Source organism: Thrips palmi, unplaced genomic scaffold, assembly GCF_012932325.1.
Source record: "Thrips palmi isolate BJ-2018 unplaced genomic scaffold, TpBJ-2018v1 HiC_scaffold_1, whole genome shotgun sequence".
Taxonomy (NCBI): Eukaryota; Metazoa; Arthropoda; class Insecta; order Thysanoptera; family Thripidae; genus Thrips; species Thrips palmi.
Window position 1 is genome coordinate 7,909,374 of NW_023144620.1, and position 14,299 is coordinate 7,923,672.

Consider the following 14,299-nt stretch of genomic DNA (forward strand, 5'->3'; position numbering starts at 1 on the left):
GGCATCCGCCACGCCGTGCCGTGCCGTGCCCTGCCGTGCCGCTGGTGCGCCGCTACACCTCCCGAGATAAACTAGTTCGCTTGACGGTCGCCGCTCCGCGCGCGCCGCGTCTCGTAGAGCAATAAAGCGGGATTAGAATCCCCGCGGGATGAGCGGCCTGGACTAGCATGACCCAAATCCCTTGTCCAGTGGCGCGGCAACGCACAGTGGGCCGGAAGACCGGCGGAGGCGGTCGAAATCCCGGACGCGTTTTGAGCCCAGAGTCGCTAAATGGGAGTCGAACCGAACGTGTGACCCCACCAATGGATTGCTCTCCGAACGAGGAATCCATTGGTGGGGTCACACGCTCAATTCGAGTCCCATTTAGCGATTCTGGACCAAATGCGGCTAGAGTTTTGACCGCCGACGCCACTCTTCTGGCCAACTGTGCCTCGGTGACATCACCGCCACAACGGGCGTCACCTTGTCGCCGCGATGCACTCCGCAGACGCTCTCCTCCCGCTGCAACGCACTGCAACGCGACCGCCTTCATTTCATTCAAATTCAATCAATATAGCTTTTATCCGGCAGCCGCGTCGCGGAGAGGGAGGAGGAGGGGCGGCGTCTTCGAGTCTTCCAGCGGCGCGGCGTCGCCCCCACCGCCGCGGTACGGACAGAAGGGCATCGCGTCAAAAAGATAATAGTACCCTTTTCGAGCGCGCTATGGGCCTCGCGTCTGGACGGCAAGGTAATTTTACTCTTTGTGGGCGTCACAACACATGCATAGTACAGCTTGCCTGCCGTTCTTTTCAAGCTGGACGATAGCCAGCCGTTGGCGCGAGGCGCGCGAGGCTGTCAGGCTGGCTATCGGTCGGGCGCGCGCGGGAGTTCGCGGTGCGTTCACATCTCAGCTCACATGCGGGCACGCACTCCCCTGGCCAGCGCCTTGTCGCGACACACCACAGCCAATGGGGAGCCTTGTCCAGCAAGGCGGCCAATCCCAAACCAAGATGACGCTACGAGACAACGCGACTGGCTTGTTTCGATTTGCGCTTAGCGCTCTTTCAATTTTGGCAAATGTCTGCTGAGGCCTAACAGATGATCTGATGCGGTGATGATGCTGATGCTAGTGATGATGATAGTGATAATGATGATGATGACGACGACGATGATCATAATGACACAGCGGACACTACGCTTTAGGAAACTCCAACTCACCAATACTACTATTCTTTACTTGGTCGCCATTTCGGACTCGACGAGGAGAGCGATCGCCTCGCCGTCGATGCGGCAGTCGGGCCGTGAGCGACGAGCGTCGTTTAGAACCCTCATCATAATTATTTGTTCCATTCGTCCTCTAACAAGCAGAGCGAGCGAGCAGAGCCGAGCAGAGCCCCAGAGAGAGTGAGGTGGAGGGAGGGGAGCGGAGCGGCGACGCGCCGGGAAAAGGAGGGGGAGGGGGAGGGGAGGGGGACAGGAAGAAAAGGCTTTCGGTGCCGAGCACCCTGCCAAAAAGTATCACGCGCTGCAAATACACGCACTCCGAGTCGTCAAGGCACGCCGTGCCGTGCCGCCGTGCCGCGCCAAGCTGCTCAGCGTCGCCAATTATATCACTCCGCCCTGGAGAACGCGTCTACACCGCAATAAAACATTCGTCCACCAGGCTGGCTGCACACTGCTCGCTGCACACACCCAGTTGATCATTTTCAATGTATCATCTGTTGAAAAGAAAACAGCGCGGCGAGTTTGCACCGCGGGCAGCGCCGCCACGCGGCCGAGTGGCGAAACACACGGCGAGCGGCAGAGCCCGCCAGAGCCCCTCCATCAAACAAAGGGAGAATCATCGCGGGGCGGGGCGGGGACGCCCCTTTCGCTTGGCCGCGCCGCCCGGCCCGGCGTCCCGCTCCCCCTCCGCTGTAAAACGGGGGCTGAAACAATTTGTGTATGACCTGCGGGCCGCCGCTGCGCCGCGCCGCCGCACGGGCGCCCTCCTCTCCTCCCACACCACGCCTCCTCAAGTAGTGGGGCATTGGCGGGCATTGGGCATTGCCTCGGCATTACGCCGCACGCACCATTTTACTCCGCAGCCCGGGGAGTCTACTCGGTCTTCTCGTTCAGCCTTGAACCTCGAACCTTCTGAGCGATTCGCTGTCTCTCTCGCACCCAGCGGGACGCTTCGACAGTGAAAGGACAGCGACGAAATATCGACTATGTAAATCAGACAGCAGCATCATCATCTTCATCAACGCTGTTAGGCCTCATTTAGCGGTTCGAGTCAGCAAGACACGACTCCGACCTCGCGCGGCCTCTCCGCAACCAGACGCGGGAAGCGTCCCATTTGACTGCGTTCGTCTTCTGACTGATCCGGCGCTGCTTGCAGTCCGCCTGCAGTTTGACGGTCTTGAAGTCCCGACGGCCAAACCGCAAACCGTCGTCGTCTTGCTTGCCGCACACATCTCGGTCGCGAGATGTTATCGCCCGACCAGCCCGGCAGGCCGAGCGGGGCCGAGCGGGCAGCACTGGTGCAGACCAGGCCATGTGGAAAATGAAAAATGTGTGCTTTTGGGACGCAAGCTGACGCTGACTGCGCTCACTCGACGAGGTCGTTTTGCCGAGCGTCCGGCACATGGCCACACCATCGAGAGTCAACGAGTGAAACTTTCCTGCCCGCACTGCGCGGGTGTAAGTTTTATCGGATGAGAAATATTGAGGTAAGCACGAAATACCTCCATGAAACGTTTGTTGACTTCTTTTTATTGACAAGAGGAAGAGGAGTACAGTGTTTCTCGGGTCATGCCTGGCAGCGGAGAAGAGGACAAAGAGGCCTGCAACTTACAAGGCCAACCGAATGTCTACGCCGATGTGTGCCAAATCGTTTGACATGGCTGACTGCGACTATGTTGGCATACACTGCGAAAAAGAAAGTTGCAGTCAAATTCCTGTATACACGTTTTTCATGCTGGAGGGCGCGTCTAAGGACACACAGGTTAATTGTTTTAGGTGTAGGTGTTGCTAACCATCAGGCACGGCCTCGCGCCCCTCGACCCGCGTCGAGCTCGAGTCAAGACCCCTCCAACGACGGGCGTGGAGTGTGCCTGGGGGATTGTGGGGCGGAGGCCGGCGGAGGCGAGGCGAGTGGGGCTCGATAATTGTTATTACAGGTGAGCCCGTTAGGCGCGTGGGTTGGCTGGTCCGGCCATCGGCATGGCATGGCCATGGCCATCGGGGCGGAGGGGAGTGAAGGGAGCCGAGGGAGCCGAAGGGAAGGAGGAGTCAAGCAGGAGGGTCCCAAGCAGTCAATCAAGTGTACTTGCTGCGCGCGCTGTGCGTATGCGCGCCGCGGTGGCCCCGCCCCGTCCGCCAAACTAGCCCATGGGTTTTGATTGGTATTTGCTTTTCATCCCTTCGCCGCGGAATCGTTAAAACGTTCGAAACAACTTCTCATTGCTGCGCGATAGTCCATTGCCGACGGGTCCGAAATCTTTTACAAAACTGGGGGTCAGCTACACTTTGTGGTCAACTTAGAGGCTGGCGCTTCCATAAGCTACTTTTTTGACTAACTTTTTGTTGTTGTTTGTGTTCTTTGACTGCTGACTGCCTTCAAGCCACGTCAAAATCGAGGTCTGTTAACGGTGCACCTGCAATTACTTCACCAGGTACGTAGCGTGCTACTCATCCGAGTGCTCGCTGCGCTCTGCGTCCTTAAAACGCCAATAATTAATCCGGAGCCACCCCTGCAGGGCACGCCACGCCATGGCCAGGCCGCGGCGCGGCCCGCGCGGCCACCCCTCCCCTCGCTCGGCGCCTCCCCCGCTGCTTGTTACCCAGCCCCAGGGGGTTAGGCCGCGGCTGCAGGGGCTGGGCCGGGCTGGGCCGAGGGCTGGGCACGCCGGGCACTGGGTGGACGTGGACACCGCATTCAACGCCGGCCGCACGCCCGCTCAAAGCACGCACGCCAAAGCTTGCTTCGCATCACCGCACTCCGAGGATTCTCTGTTGCACTCACATGGGGCGCGGCCAAGGGTGCGAGAGAGACAGCGACGAAATGACCCTCCGGGGCACGGCCGCGCGCGCTGAAAGGCCGGAAGACGCACAGCTTCGCGCCACCGCCAAAATCCGCGTCCGTGCCCTGGAAAAGTACCTCGGGGGCGTATCAGATGTCCCTGATCAGCAATGGGGAAATTCCACATTTAAGAATTGAACACTGGCGAGGTTGCACAGGACCACTCTGTCACAACAGCACAGTGTCCGTTTCGAGCGCCGTGCCCCAGTTCTTTTCCATCCCCACCCTCCACCGAAACCCACCCCGCACCGCGCCCCCCGGCGCGCCAAACCGCTGCAGGCGGTGGACAAATAACCTGGCGCTGCACCGTGGGTGGGTCCGGGTGGGTCGTGTACGGCCTGGAGGCGTTCTGGAAGGTGAGCGGGAAGGGTGGGTCGGGAGGGCGTGGGGCGTTACCGAGATAAGTGGCTATATCAAACATTAATTCGGAATCCTCGCCACATCCACATCCCTGTCCTCTCTATCTCGTGTTATCTTCTTCCACCCGGCCGCGGCCTGGTCCTTCTCCCCTCCGCCTTCCACCCCGTTCCTCCCTCCTCTCTCCCTCACGCCCGCCGCCCCCGCCGCCCAGTATTTCGAAAAGAGATATAACTCAATTCTTCGCCCCTGTTCGTCCTCCCCTCTCGGTCCTCCTCCTCCCCGTCCCTCCCGCCTTTGTCCCGCCAGCCCCGCCACCCTGACGGCAAAGTTTTCACATTTGATTGCGACACATCACACCCTGTTATGGAGGGGAGGAGTGGATAGCTAGTGCCATTTTAATCGCTCTGGAAAGCGTGACGGCCGCGGGGGGAGAGAGAGAGAGAGAGAGAGAGAGAGAGAGAGAGAGAGAGAGAGAGAGAGAGAGAGAGAGAGAGAGAGAGAGAGAGAAAGGAGAGAGGGGGCGCGGAGACGGCGCTGGAAAGTTCCGAGTCACCGTCACCGAAAGGATTAGAGCGCAACGCCGCCATGCTGTGACGACGCATGCATGCCGTGTTCGTTGTCGTCTGAAAGTGCCTTCGTCGCTCTGTCTGTGTTGCTCTTACTAGGGCCTTCTCGTATGGGTGCGAGAGAGACCGATTGCTGAGGCACCACTGTTCGGAATCAGTCTGCGTGCAGCCCGAATCGGCATGCGATCATTCCCGGCCAATCCGTTCGCCGCGAGCGTGCCTCGCAGGGCCTCGCTCCCGCCGCTCTTCTCTCTCTCCATTTCTTCGGTCGGACGGAGGGAAAGGCTGATTGAGAGGGGCTTTGCTGCTTTGCGGCCCAGATGGGACGTGTATTCTGGAGCTCTCGTCTTGATTCGGCTCGCTTCGCCGGGGACGACGGGACGGGACGGGCGGCTCAACTTCGGTGATGTCGGCCTCCTGTGGCTGCCAGCCCTGCCAGCCCCGCCAGCTTTGCCGTTGATGCTCGTGCCCCGGCTCGGCTCCCTTCGCCGCGGCCCGGCTCGGCTGCGCTCCGCTCGGCTCGATTCGGGAGCCGAGGCGCGGCGGCGCGGAGGGGGTGGCGGCGGGGAGTGGTGCGGCACAGGCCGGGCCGTGGCGAGCCGCGCCGCCGCGCCTCGCCGCTTGGTGGAGCTGGGACTTCGAACCAATCAATCAGGACACCTGCCTGCATGCTAAGAACATCCAGACCTTGACTCCCACTGCCCCGTCCCCATGCATTAATTAAATTCCAGACCGGCATAATCGAAACTCAACTCTACGTATTTTTAGGGCGGCAGGCGTCAAATGCCACGAAGCTGCGATTCAGCGAGATTCAGATTAGATTCGTGAGTAGGCGTTGTTTGCTGCCACGGCACAGCCAACATGCAACGTTCCGCAATGTGGGGACATTTTATTAGAACAGTCAACCAAGACGGAAGACGAGACGTCGCCATGTTGACGCGATGCGTTGATCTGCGGTCACTTTGTTGCACTGAATAGCGCGAGCTGTCTCAGCTTGAAGTTGGCGTCGGTCGGAAAGCTCTAATTTATGCGCTATGCGCCAGTAAAACAGGCGGAACGCGGCGAGGGACTTCCGGCCCAGCGCCATCAAACCGCAGCTGAGAGTCCTGCTTCACACCCTTCTTGGCGTGTCCCTCTCCGCCGGCCTAACCCGTCCAGGCCGTCGCAGTGTTCAAGCGAACTCGATTTCTGAGTTTCAAGCTGCCGCAATTTCAGAAAGTGTTGCCGAGTCCCAAAGTCGCTTCATGGCGTGCCGATGCCCATGTGCTCCGAGCCTCATGGACCCCACCGCCGCGCAGCACCACGCGCGATGGGGGTGGGCAGAGTCAACCCCCTCCTTTTCCTTTAGGCCCGAGCAGAGTTGGCCTCAGTGCCCTGAAAGTCAGGCTCTACAATCCGCTGAGCGAAGGTCGTTCCACTTCCACAATGCGAGGCGCGCGTCGAGGCGGCAGGCCAGCGGCGACAAGGCGGGCCAATGGGCGCGCAGTTCGCAACGGCGGCGCCAACACCGTAAGCCCGTAAGCAGTGGCAGTGGGAAGCAGTGCGAAGTGCCCCGATGTCCTTCGGATGTCCCACGGATGTTGATCCATCTACAGGGCGTGTCGCCCGGCGTCCCACCACTCGGAGCGATGGCGATCGAAACGGGTTCCAACGCATCGCACCGGTGATCACAGCCTTCTGGCTTACAGTGGAGCTCCAGCAGGGATTCAGAATCGCTCGGCAGCCCAGAGCACCGGCACCACTTCTATAGAGCCACACGCCTCGCAGGACGAAACCATTTCGCTTCGACCAAAAGCAAGCTCACCGATTGGCCGTCAGGGTTCTGAGATGTCCCGGGAACGGGCCGCAATGGAGCGATGAACTCAAGCAGTACGAAATCTTCGGCTGGAGCAGAGCGGCGGCGGCCGCAGCGTTCATCGGTACAGCTTCACTTCCTCCAGCCCAGGCCCCAGGCCAGGCAGCGCCGAGGAAAAGGACACTCTTCTCGTACTTCCTGCGGCGTGACGCGGCGAATAGGGCAGGCGAGCGGCAACGCGGCAACGCCGCTCGGGCGAGGCGAGGCGAGGGGCGCGGTGCGGGTCGGTGGGGAAGCCTCCCGCACCACGCCTCACCCCCTGCCCCGCGCCCGCCGCTTCGACCAACGCAGCGCTGCCCCGCGCTCGTTGGCTGCTGTCCGTAGTTCACCGAGTCGCCGCCACGCAGCGCTGCTCCGCGCGCCGCTCCCAACGGGCGGCCGCCATGACACTTTGGGGCGCCCGTTCAAATTGCGATCTCCGAAACGGGCGTTCGGGGCCACGTGGCGCCCCGCGGCGGGTGTCAAAAGTTTGCTGACAGTTTCGCCGTTCCAACGACACCCGCCTCGACCTTGTGGCTGCAGCGGCGGCGCAGAGAGCAGCGAAAGACGGGGCGGCGTCACTGACCGGGCTCGCCATCGCCGCGCCCAAGTCGCCCAGTGTTCAAACCCGGATTTTGAGCACACCCGTCGTGCCGCCGCGCTGATATGCTCAGGGAAGAACCACCACACGAGTAGCAATCGGAAAATGTGCTTTTAAGAACGAAGACGGTGATTTGCCGGAAAACGGTGTGACCACGCGGTCGTGGTACAGGCGCGCGATTTGGGTGATTTCACTATGAGCAGCCGAATACTGAGTGAAAATTGGGCACAAAAGGGCTGAAACGAGGTTCTCAATGCGCCCTGGGTGTCCCGCACGCCACTGAAACATTGCGGGAGTTTGGCCGACCGCAGTCAGAGAAAGGGAAAGAGAGGACGAGTAGTGCGTGCATCCGACGGACACGTAGCTTATGTCTGGGTCTTAGTTTATCAAGCTAGGCACCCGTCACTCCAACAGCCGTTACAGTTCTTTCTGTGTTCTTTCTGCGGTCATCCATAGATTGGATTGGTTACTCTTTCGGAGCGTTTCGTGCCATCACCGCAACCACCTCGTTACGGCCATGTGCGTCTTTTTTTTCGTTCACGCTGAGGGGTTGTTAGAACGAAGGGGAAGACTAAGTGCCCGCGGTCACTCTATCTCGAACGTAGCCGCTTCTCCGAGAAAGCAAGATGACGCCGGTTCCGCACGAGAAACCTTTGCATTGACCGACGAAGGCGTCGCTATCGATTGGCTACAGTCCACCCTTCACTGACCTCAGTTGACTGCTCGACGCAGCAATGCGCCCTAGAGCTCGCGCCCAGTTCCTGCGCTGAAACGGCCTCACCTGCCAGAAAATGCGCGTTCCGTACAGACCGTAGGCCCAGCGGTGAGGGGGGAGGAGGGGGGAGGCGCGGTGGGTGAGGTGGGCGTGGCGAGGGGCCGGCCCGGCCAATGGCAGCCGAGCGGCCGCCGCGGTGACGCCCTCCTCCCCTCCCTGCCCGCGCTCCTCCCGCCCCTCCAGCCCGCCCGGCCCGCAGAGCGCCGCACAGCCCGGCCTTCCTCCAGATTTCCACTCACGTTCGTCCGTGAGGCTCCAGAATACGGATGAGAACGCGAGGACACTCTGGCCTCGCCGGTGTCGCGCAACACGCAGAACCAGTGCATGTGCAAGGCATCATTTTGAAAAAAAAATGCACTGTTAGTAATATTGCGCGAAGTAAATTAAACGCAACGAGAAAATGGCAAGGGATGGCGACGGACTCGGTCTGTTCATTTTCTGAAGGGCCGTCCGTACTGGCGTTACTCAGGGGGGGCAGCCAAACATTTCCCCGTTTCGTACAAAATTGTCCCCCAATTGCCGGGTGTATGTCTTCACGTTAAAAATGGAGGCCTCTCAGCTCAACGATGATTACCTATGTGTCACTGGGGATGAAAGAGTGATAGTGGGCAATAGAGGCTTAGTCACCTGCTGGACGATAAATCCCTCTCTGTCCAAAATTTGATCATCATCATCATCTTTTTTTTCAAGTGGCGGTATGGTATGTATCGCTACGCTTGGCCGCGGGCACTGCTGGACCGCAGCGCGAAGGGCACACCGTTCCAGAGGGAGGCGGCCGGTGGCCCCACTGCCCTCGTCTATGTCCCTCTCGCATCCGGGGCGTACCGCGGGAGTACGAGGGAGATCGATGCACTATATCGAGAGCCAGCCTGCAGGTGGGCAGCTCCACGCCACGAACATGGCCGCGGGTACCCTGCAGTACCCTGCAGGAGCGCACCACTTTGTCCGTCTTTCTGGGGCCTCCACGGGCACGGACGGCTCTCCCTCACCGCACTGCTTGTTGCGAGAGTGCCGCTCTGGAGTGCCAATCGCGTGTCTCGGCGCGGTGCTCTGCCACCGGCGGAAACGCACGTCTTTTCGCAGCCCGTTCGAGGCACCGGCATGCCTGCCCCGGGGCGAGACATTCCACGACGCGCAGGACGCTGCGACGCGCCGAGCCGCGAAGCTGCGAAGCGAGACGGGTAATTGCGAAACAGCAAAAACCTGGCGCTGTTTTATTGTGCGTCTCTTTCTCACGCAGGCCCGGCGTGCCACGGCGTGCCGCGAGGAGGGCGCAGCGGCAAGGACGACGACACGAATAGCAGGACACGCTTCCCCGCCGCGCCCTCGGCAAGGCAAGGCCAGCCTGGCTCAGGCTACTCGGAACGAGCTGTACACTCAGGGTAAGGTGAGCAGCACGCCAGACAAGCAAGGCCAGGCCGGCTCAGGCTATTCGGAACGAGCTATACTCTCTGGGTAAGGTGAGCAGCAAGCAGCACGCCGCGCGGGCAGCGAGGCGAAGCAGGCCGAGGCGAGGCAGCGAGGCCAGCGTTTTCTCAGGCCGTGCCGTGACGAGCCGCGCCAGCCGGCCGCTGTGCCGAGCGCGGTGCAGCGCGACGCGACGGCAGCGGAGCGCGGTGCGGCGCACGGCACGCGGCAGCAGCGGCAGCTCGGCTCGGCTCGGCCGCATCGCCTCGGCTGCGCTCGGCGGCCGCGCGGCCGGGCTCGTCCTGTTTACGGTGTGCTGCTTGCTGCGCTCGTATCGATTCGGGACCGGGTGGGGGCGGGGAGCGCCGTGAGCGCGGCGGGTGAGAGCCGACCGGGCGGTGAGCGCGGAGCGCGGCGCGACTGGGAGTGGCACACTGCGCAGCGTAGGCACCCTGTGCGAGGCCTGCGTGGCGGCCTGCATGGCACCCGGATGGGAGGAGGGCCTTCACAGCGTGGTGCTGCCCTGCCTGCCCTGCCTGCCTGCGTGATGCCTGTGAGCTGCCAGTTCAGCAGCAGGCTGCCTTCGAACCGCGCCCCCTCTCCCTCGCACCCTACGGGAGCGCCCCGTGAGTGCGAGAGAGACAGCGCGACCGCCAGCGGGGCAGCACATAATTTATGGCTCCGAGGGGAGGGACGGCCGGGACGGCCGGGCCCGCCCCAATGAGTGTAGGGCTGCCGATCACGGGGATTGGAAGAATGGGGGAAGTGTGTAGGGGTGGGGGTGGGGAGGGAGACCAGAGGCTTCTAATTGAAATTCTGTCAATCTTCATTCCGTCCAGCATTGCAGAGCGACGGTGCGTTCACTCAAAGGGGCTTCAGACTTCAAAGAGGCACGCGAGTGCTCGGCGGACACGGCTTCTGCCTGCTTTTGCCCACCCTCGCTATGCCAATACAGAACACTAACGTAGTTTGCAGTCCAGCTGAACACGTGAACACGGTCGCTTTACGCCCTCCAGCCAATGCTCCTCTGGCCTGCGGTAAACAGTGTTTGACAGGACTAATATCCTCTAAAATCGGGCTCGGCGTAGCTGATTCGACGAGAAAACGTCACTCATTTTTCAGTTAGCTTCTGATCTTTACAGCGATAAAAACGATTGCGATTCTCACGCATATGGGCCCGAGACTGAGCCGCTCTCGGCAGAACAAAGCCACCCAAAATAGGTCGAAACATTTGGTTTTGGAGGTCTAATGGAGGTCCTATTTCACTCTCCTGCTTTCACTTCACTCAGAGTTTCCGTCCTTCCCACACTACTGCCAGGAGCCGTCGGAATCAGACTGGAAGAGCAAAGCCACACCAAATCCATGCATTGCGGCCACGCCAGAATCCTAACGCGGACTCGAACCGGACCGACACTCGAACATTCGCCTATGCAAACCGCATGTCGCCTGGGGGTAGGCAACCCATACGGCACCCGTGTAAGGCGCTGGCCTAGCGTCGGGCGCTCCGCTTAATCGTAGTACGGTCCACTGTTCAACAGCGCCTGCGCAACGAGTTCAACTCGGTGGGTAAAGCATGAAAGTGGAGGCAACCGAAATGATTGCAAAAGGTGCTCTAAAACGGCGCTGGTTGGTTTATCGCGCCGTGATCCCAGAAACCAACTGAAAAGCCCCGCGCTTAACCGGCCGAGAAATTTCTCATACTTGAGAAGGACACAAGCACTGTGACCAACTCTACGGTAGAAACAGCTTTGACCTCATTTTATCACGCCTTTTGTTCTGTACCTTTAATTCTGTAAGCTTCATCTCAATGATCAACACGAAATAAAGTTCACACTCTCCGATCCTGCTCAGTTGTGTTGTACAGGTGGTTTTCGCGAGATCCTGTGCCGTGCAAATAGCTGTTTTGCGCTACTCGCAGGTGTACCAAGTGACGTATGTAAACAACGGCGCTGCGTTTTCCCACGTGTTGTCTAGATAAATTTGTAATTTCGGGCAAATCCCGGTCAGTGGAGGACATTTATCCTTATCAAAATGAAGAGATTATCAGAAATACAAACTAAACTCCTTTTCGAAAAGCTGTCGGAATAGTGAGTATTCTGAAACGTCAATGTTTCTTCTGTTAACCTCTATCAGCTAGTCATAGTATATGTTTTTACATTCTCACAATTTCTTTTAAAGTGTCAATCACATGCAACTTCTTACCTTCTATTTAATTTATGTCATTTTTTCATTTTTTGAAAGTTTATATTTGTTATTGTTTTCCGTAATTTTGTCAGTTAAGATTTGGTGTCATAATCTTTCCAAGTCAGCTATGGATTTCAACATTATTCTGTGTGTCTATACTTACCTATGCTTTCTGCCGTTTTGTCCAACAGTATTGGAGCTAACATCAAATCCCTGATTGACCGCCCTGACGGCACTTATTGCTTCAGAGTTCAAAAGGATAGAGTATACTACGTATCAGAAAAAATTCTCTCCTTGGCTGAGAGTGTCGCTCCTGAAAACTTAATTACTTTTGGAATCTGCTTTGGAAAATTCACCAAGAGCCAAAAGTTTTTATTACACATCACAGCTTTAACTTACTTAGCACCCTATGCACAGGTAAGGCGTAGAATAATTATATTTGTTGTGCCAATGTAAAATTTGAATTTTGATTAGACTGCTAATATGGTGTTGACTACCTTATACTGGCTGATCCAGGTTTTAAACCGATTTTAATTAACCTTTTCTTTTCAGCACAAAATTTGGGTGAAGCCATCAATGGAACAGCAATTCTTGTATGGGCACCACATTTTGAAGTCTGGTCTTGGCAGAATAACAGAGAACACCCCAAAATATCAAGGAGTTGTAGTCTTATCTATGGCTGATGTTCCACTTGTAAGTATAAATAGTTTGATTCTTAAAAAATTGCCCGTTTACATGAAAGCTTTGAATTTTTTCTCTATTACAGGGCTTTGGCAAAGCAGCAAAGTCAACAGCTGAATGTAAGCACACAGACCCCATGACCATAGTTTGTTTTCATCAAGCTGACATAGGAGAATATGTGCGATCTGAGGAGTCTCTTTTGTAAGCCATAGTTATGATCATTAAAAGTATTTTAAGATTTATAAGCTGCTTTCTTTAGAATTATTCTGTACAACCCTTCATAGTCTTAATAAATTTTTGTAATAGGAATTAACTCAAATTTTATTAATAATAATTACACAGATTTATACAATTGAAAACTGAATTTGCTACATTCATTAAAAGAATCAACTTATTAACGTCCAAACGAACGCTCTTGTTCCATTTCATACACATCCTGTTGCATGACTTGGTAGGTCTGCGTCTCAGTTGGGATGTAATACCAGTGTTGATAGTCACCACGATTTGCCTGTAGGGTTTTAACTTCATTTTCAATTTTCCTATAAGAAAACAATTTTATCAAAATGGTTTCATAATCGCACTATCACAGGTGACAATCATTTTAGTACTTACGCATACTGGGACTTGTCATAAACCTCCCAGATATAATGCATATGCCTTTCATAGGCTTCTTGCTCGCCCTCCATTATGTATTTCTTAAAAAATCTCGTAATTGGATGCTGCACAAAAAAGTGAAAAATGCTTAGAAAAGGTTCAACATTTAAAAAAAAGAATTCTGCTATCATTTAATTGTTATGTACAGTAGATTTACTTACACGGTAGTACTCATATTCTTGGGGCTTGTAGCCCTCAGGTATGGGAGCTAGTTCAGCAGGGCCAATGAAGAGATTAGCATACAGAGAAATGAGTCCGAGAGGAATGGCTCCAACAAATGTGTAAAAATGCAAAAGATCCTTGAACTTGTGCCACTGCCAGCGGGTCGGTTGGACTACAAACCGGTCGTGGCCACCACCAGACATTTGACGAACTAGGGAAATAGAAACAAGAAAAGAAGCAAAGCACACAAAATTAAAAGGGGGAAAAAATTGAAATATGATAAAGGACCGGTGCTGGGATTTTAGAAAACAAGATAAACATGTAAGAGGGTCAGCTTTGAAATTTAATCGCAAACTAACATAAAATAAGATTTACTTTGTATATCAGCTGACTGTACAAGTGAGGTTAGTAACGCGAAGTATTTTCCTTGTCAAGCATGTAGGAGTTGACAAGTACTGCACTTTGAAAGAAATTGATTTTAATAAACAAGCCACATGATATTTGATTCGAGATACGCGATAATCCCAGGAAATGGTTGTCAAAACAGTCTTATTGGTGAAGGGTTGCAAAGTCCCTGATCCAAGTATTTGCAAGAACCTCCTCCATGTTTATGTCTCCACCCAAGCAAATACTCACTTTGATTGGCATTTTTAGCAGCGGCACGACTGAGAAGTAAACCTGGGGCGGTTTTGGCAGCGAAAACAGCCCGATTTACTGCACTCCACACAGGGGCCATGTTTGCGTCTGCGACCGTCAGGTCGACGAGAGCCTTGAGAGGAAAAGGGGAGGAGTGCACGCTGCGCCGCTGCCCGTGGGCCGGTCGTCTGCGGGCTCGAGTCTGCAGGCGCGGAACCACATTTTGGTGCATGCAACTATGTGAAAACTAAACGCGTGAGACCCAAACAGAGTATTGCCGTGGGTTCTTCAGAGCTTTAAGTGGTGGAAGATTACACAAATAAGTAGAATCTTTTCAAATACAACGCAAAATAAATGAAAACTGTCAGTAAGGTAGCCGCCAAGAGCGCCCTCCGTG

At 56.1% G+C, this 14,299-nt stretch overlaps 2 protein-coding genes across 2 annotated transcripts; one reads left to right on the forward strand and one right to left on the reverse strand.

Annotated features, from left to right (window-relative positions):
• The first annotated feature begins 11,483 nt into the window (after positions 1–11,483).
• Positions 11,484–12,692, forward strand: LOC117642252 (60S ribosome subunit biogenesis protein NIP7 homolog). The gene is made up of 4 exons (XM_034380230.1): positions 11,484–11,672; positions 11,961–12,186; positions 12,322–12,462; positions 12,536–12,692. The coding sequence occupies exons 1-4, from the start codon at positions 11,617–11,619 to the stop codon at positions 12,653–12,655; spliced, it is 543 nt and encodes a 180-aa protein (XP_034236121.1). The 5' UTR covers positions 11,484–11,616; the 3' UTR covers positions 12,656–12,692.
• A 61-nt stretch (positions 12,693–12,753) lies between these two features.
• On the reverse strand, positions 12,754–14,061 carry LOC117642246 (NADH dehydrogenase [ubiquinone] 1 beta subcomplex subunit 5, mitochondrial). The gene is made up of 4 exons (XM_034380216.1): positions 13,903–14,061; positions 13,266–13,477; positions 13,063–13,169; positions 12,754–12,989 (listed from the first exon to the last, which is right to left on the reverse strand). Exons 1-4 carry the CDS (start codon positions 14,000–14,002, stop codon positions 12,845–12,847), a joined length of 564 nt encoding a protein of 187 aa, XP_034236107.1. The 5' UTR covers positions 14,003–14,061; the 3' UTR covers positions 12,754–12,844.
• Between the last annotated feature and the right edge of the window lie 238 nt (positions 14,062–14,299).

Coding starts and splice junctions, on each gene's coding strand:
- LOC117642246 (XM_034380216.1), bottom strand. CDS start 14,002: ATGGCCCCTGTGTGGAGTGCAGTAAATCGGGCTGTTTTCGCTGCCAAA. Junction 13,170..13,265: donor AAGAATATGAGTACTACCGT/GTAAGTAAATCT, acceptor TTTTTTGTGCAG/CATCCAATTACGAGATTTTT. Junction 12,990..13,062: donor TATGACAAGTCCCAGTATGC/GTAAGTACTAAA, acceptor GTTTTCTTATAG/GAAAATTGAAAATGAAGTTA.
- LOC117642252 (XM_034380230.1), top strand. CDS start 11,617: ATGAAGAGATTATCAGAAATACAAACTAAACTCCTTTTCGAAAAGCTG. Junction 11,673..11,960: donor TTCGAAAAGCTGTCGGAATA/GTGAGTATTCTG, acceptor TTTGTCCAACAG/TATTGGAGCTAACATCAAAT. Junction 12,187..12,321: donor ACTTAGCACCCTATGCACAG/GTAAGGCGTAGA, acceptor TTTTCTTTTCAG/CACAAAATTTGGGTGAAGCC.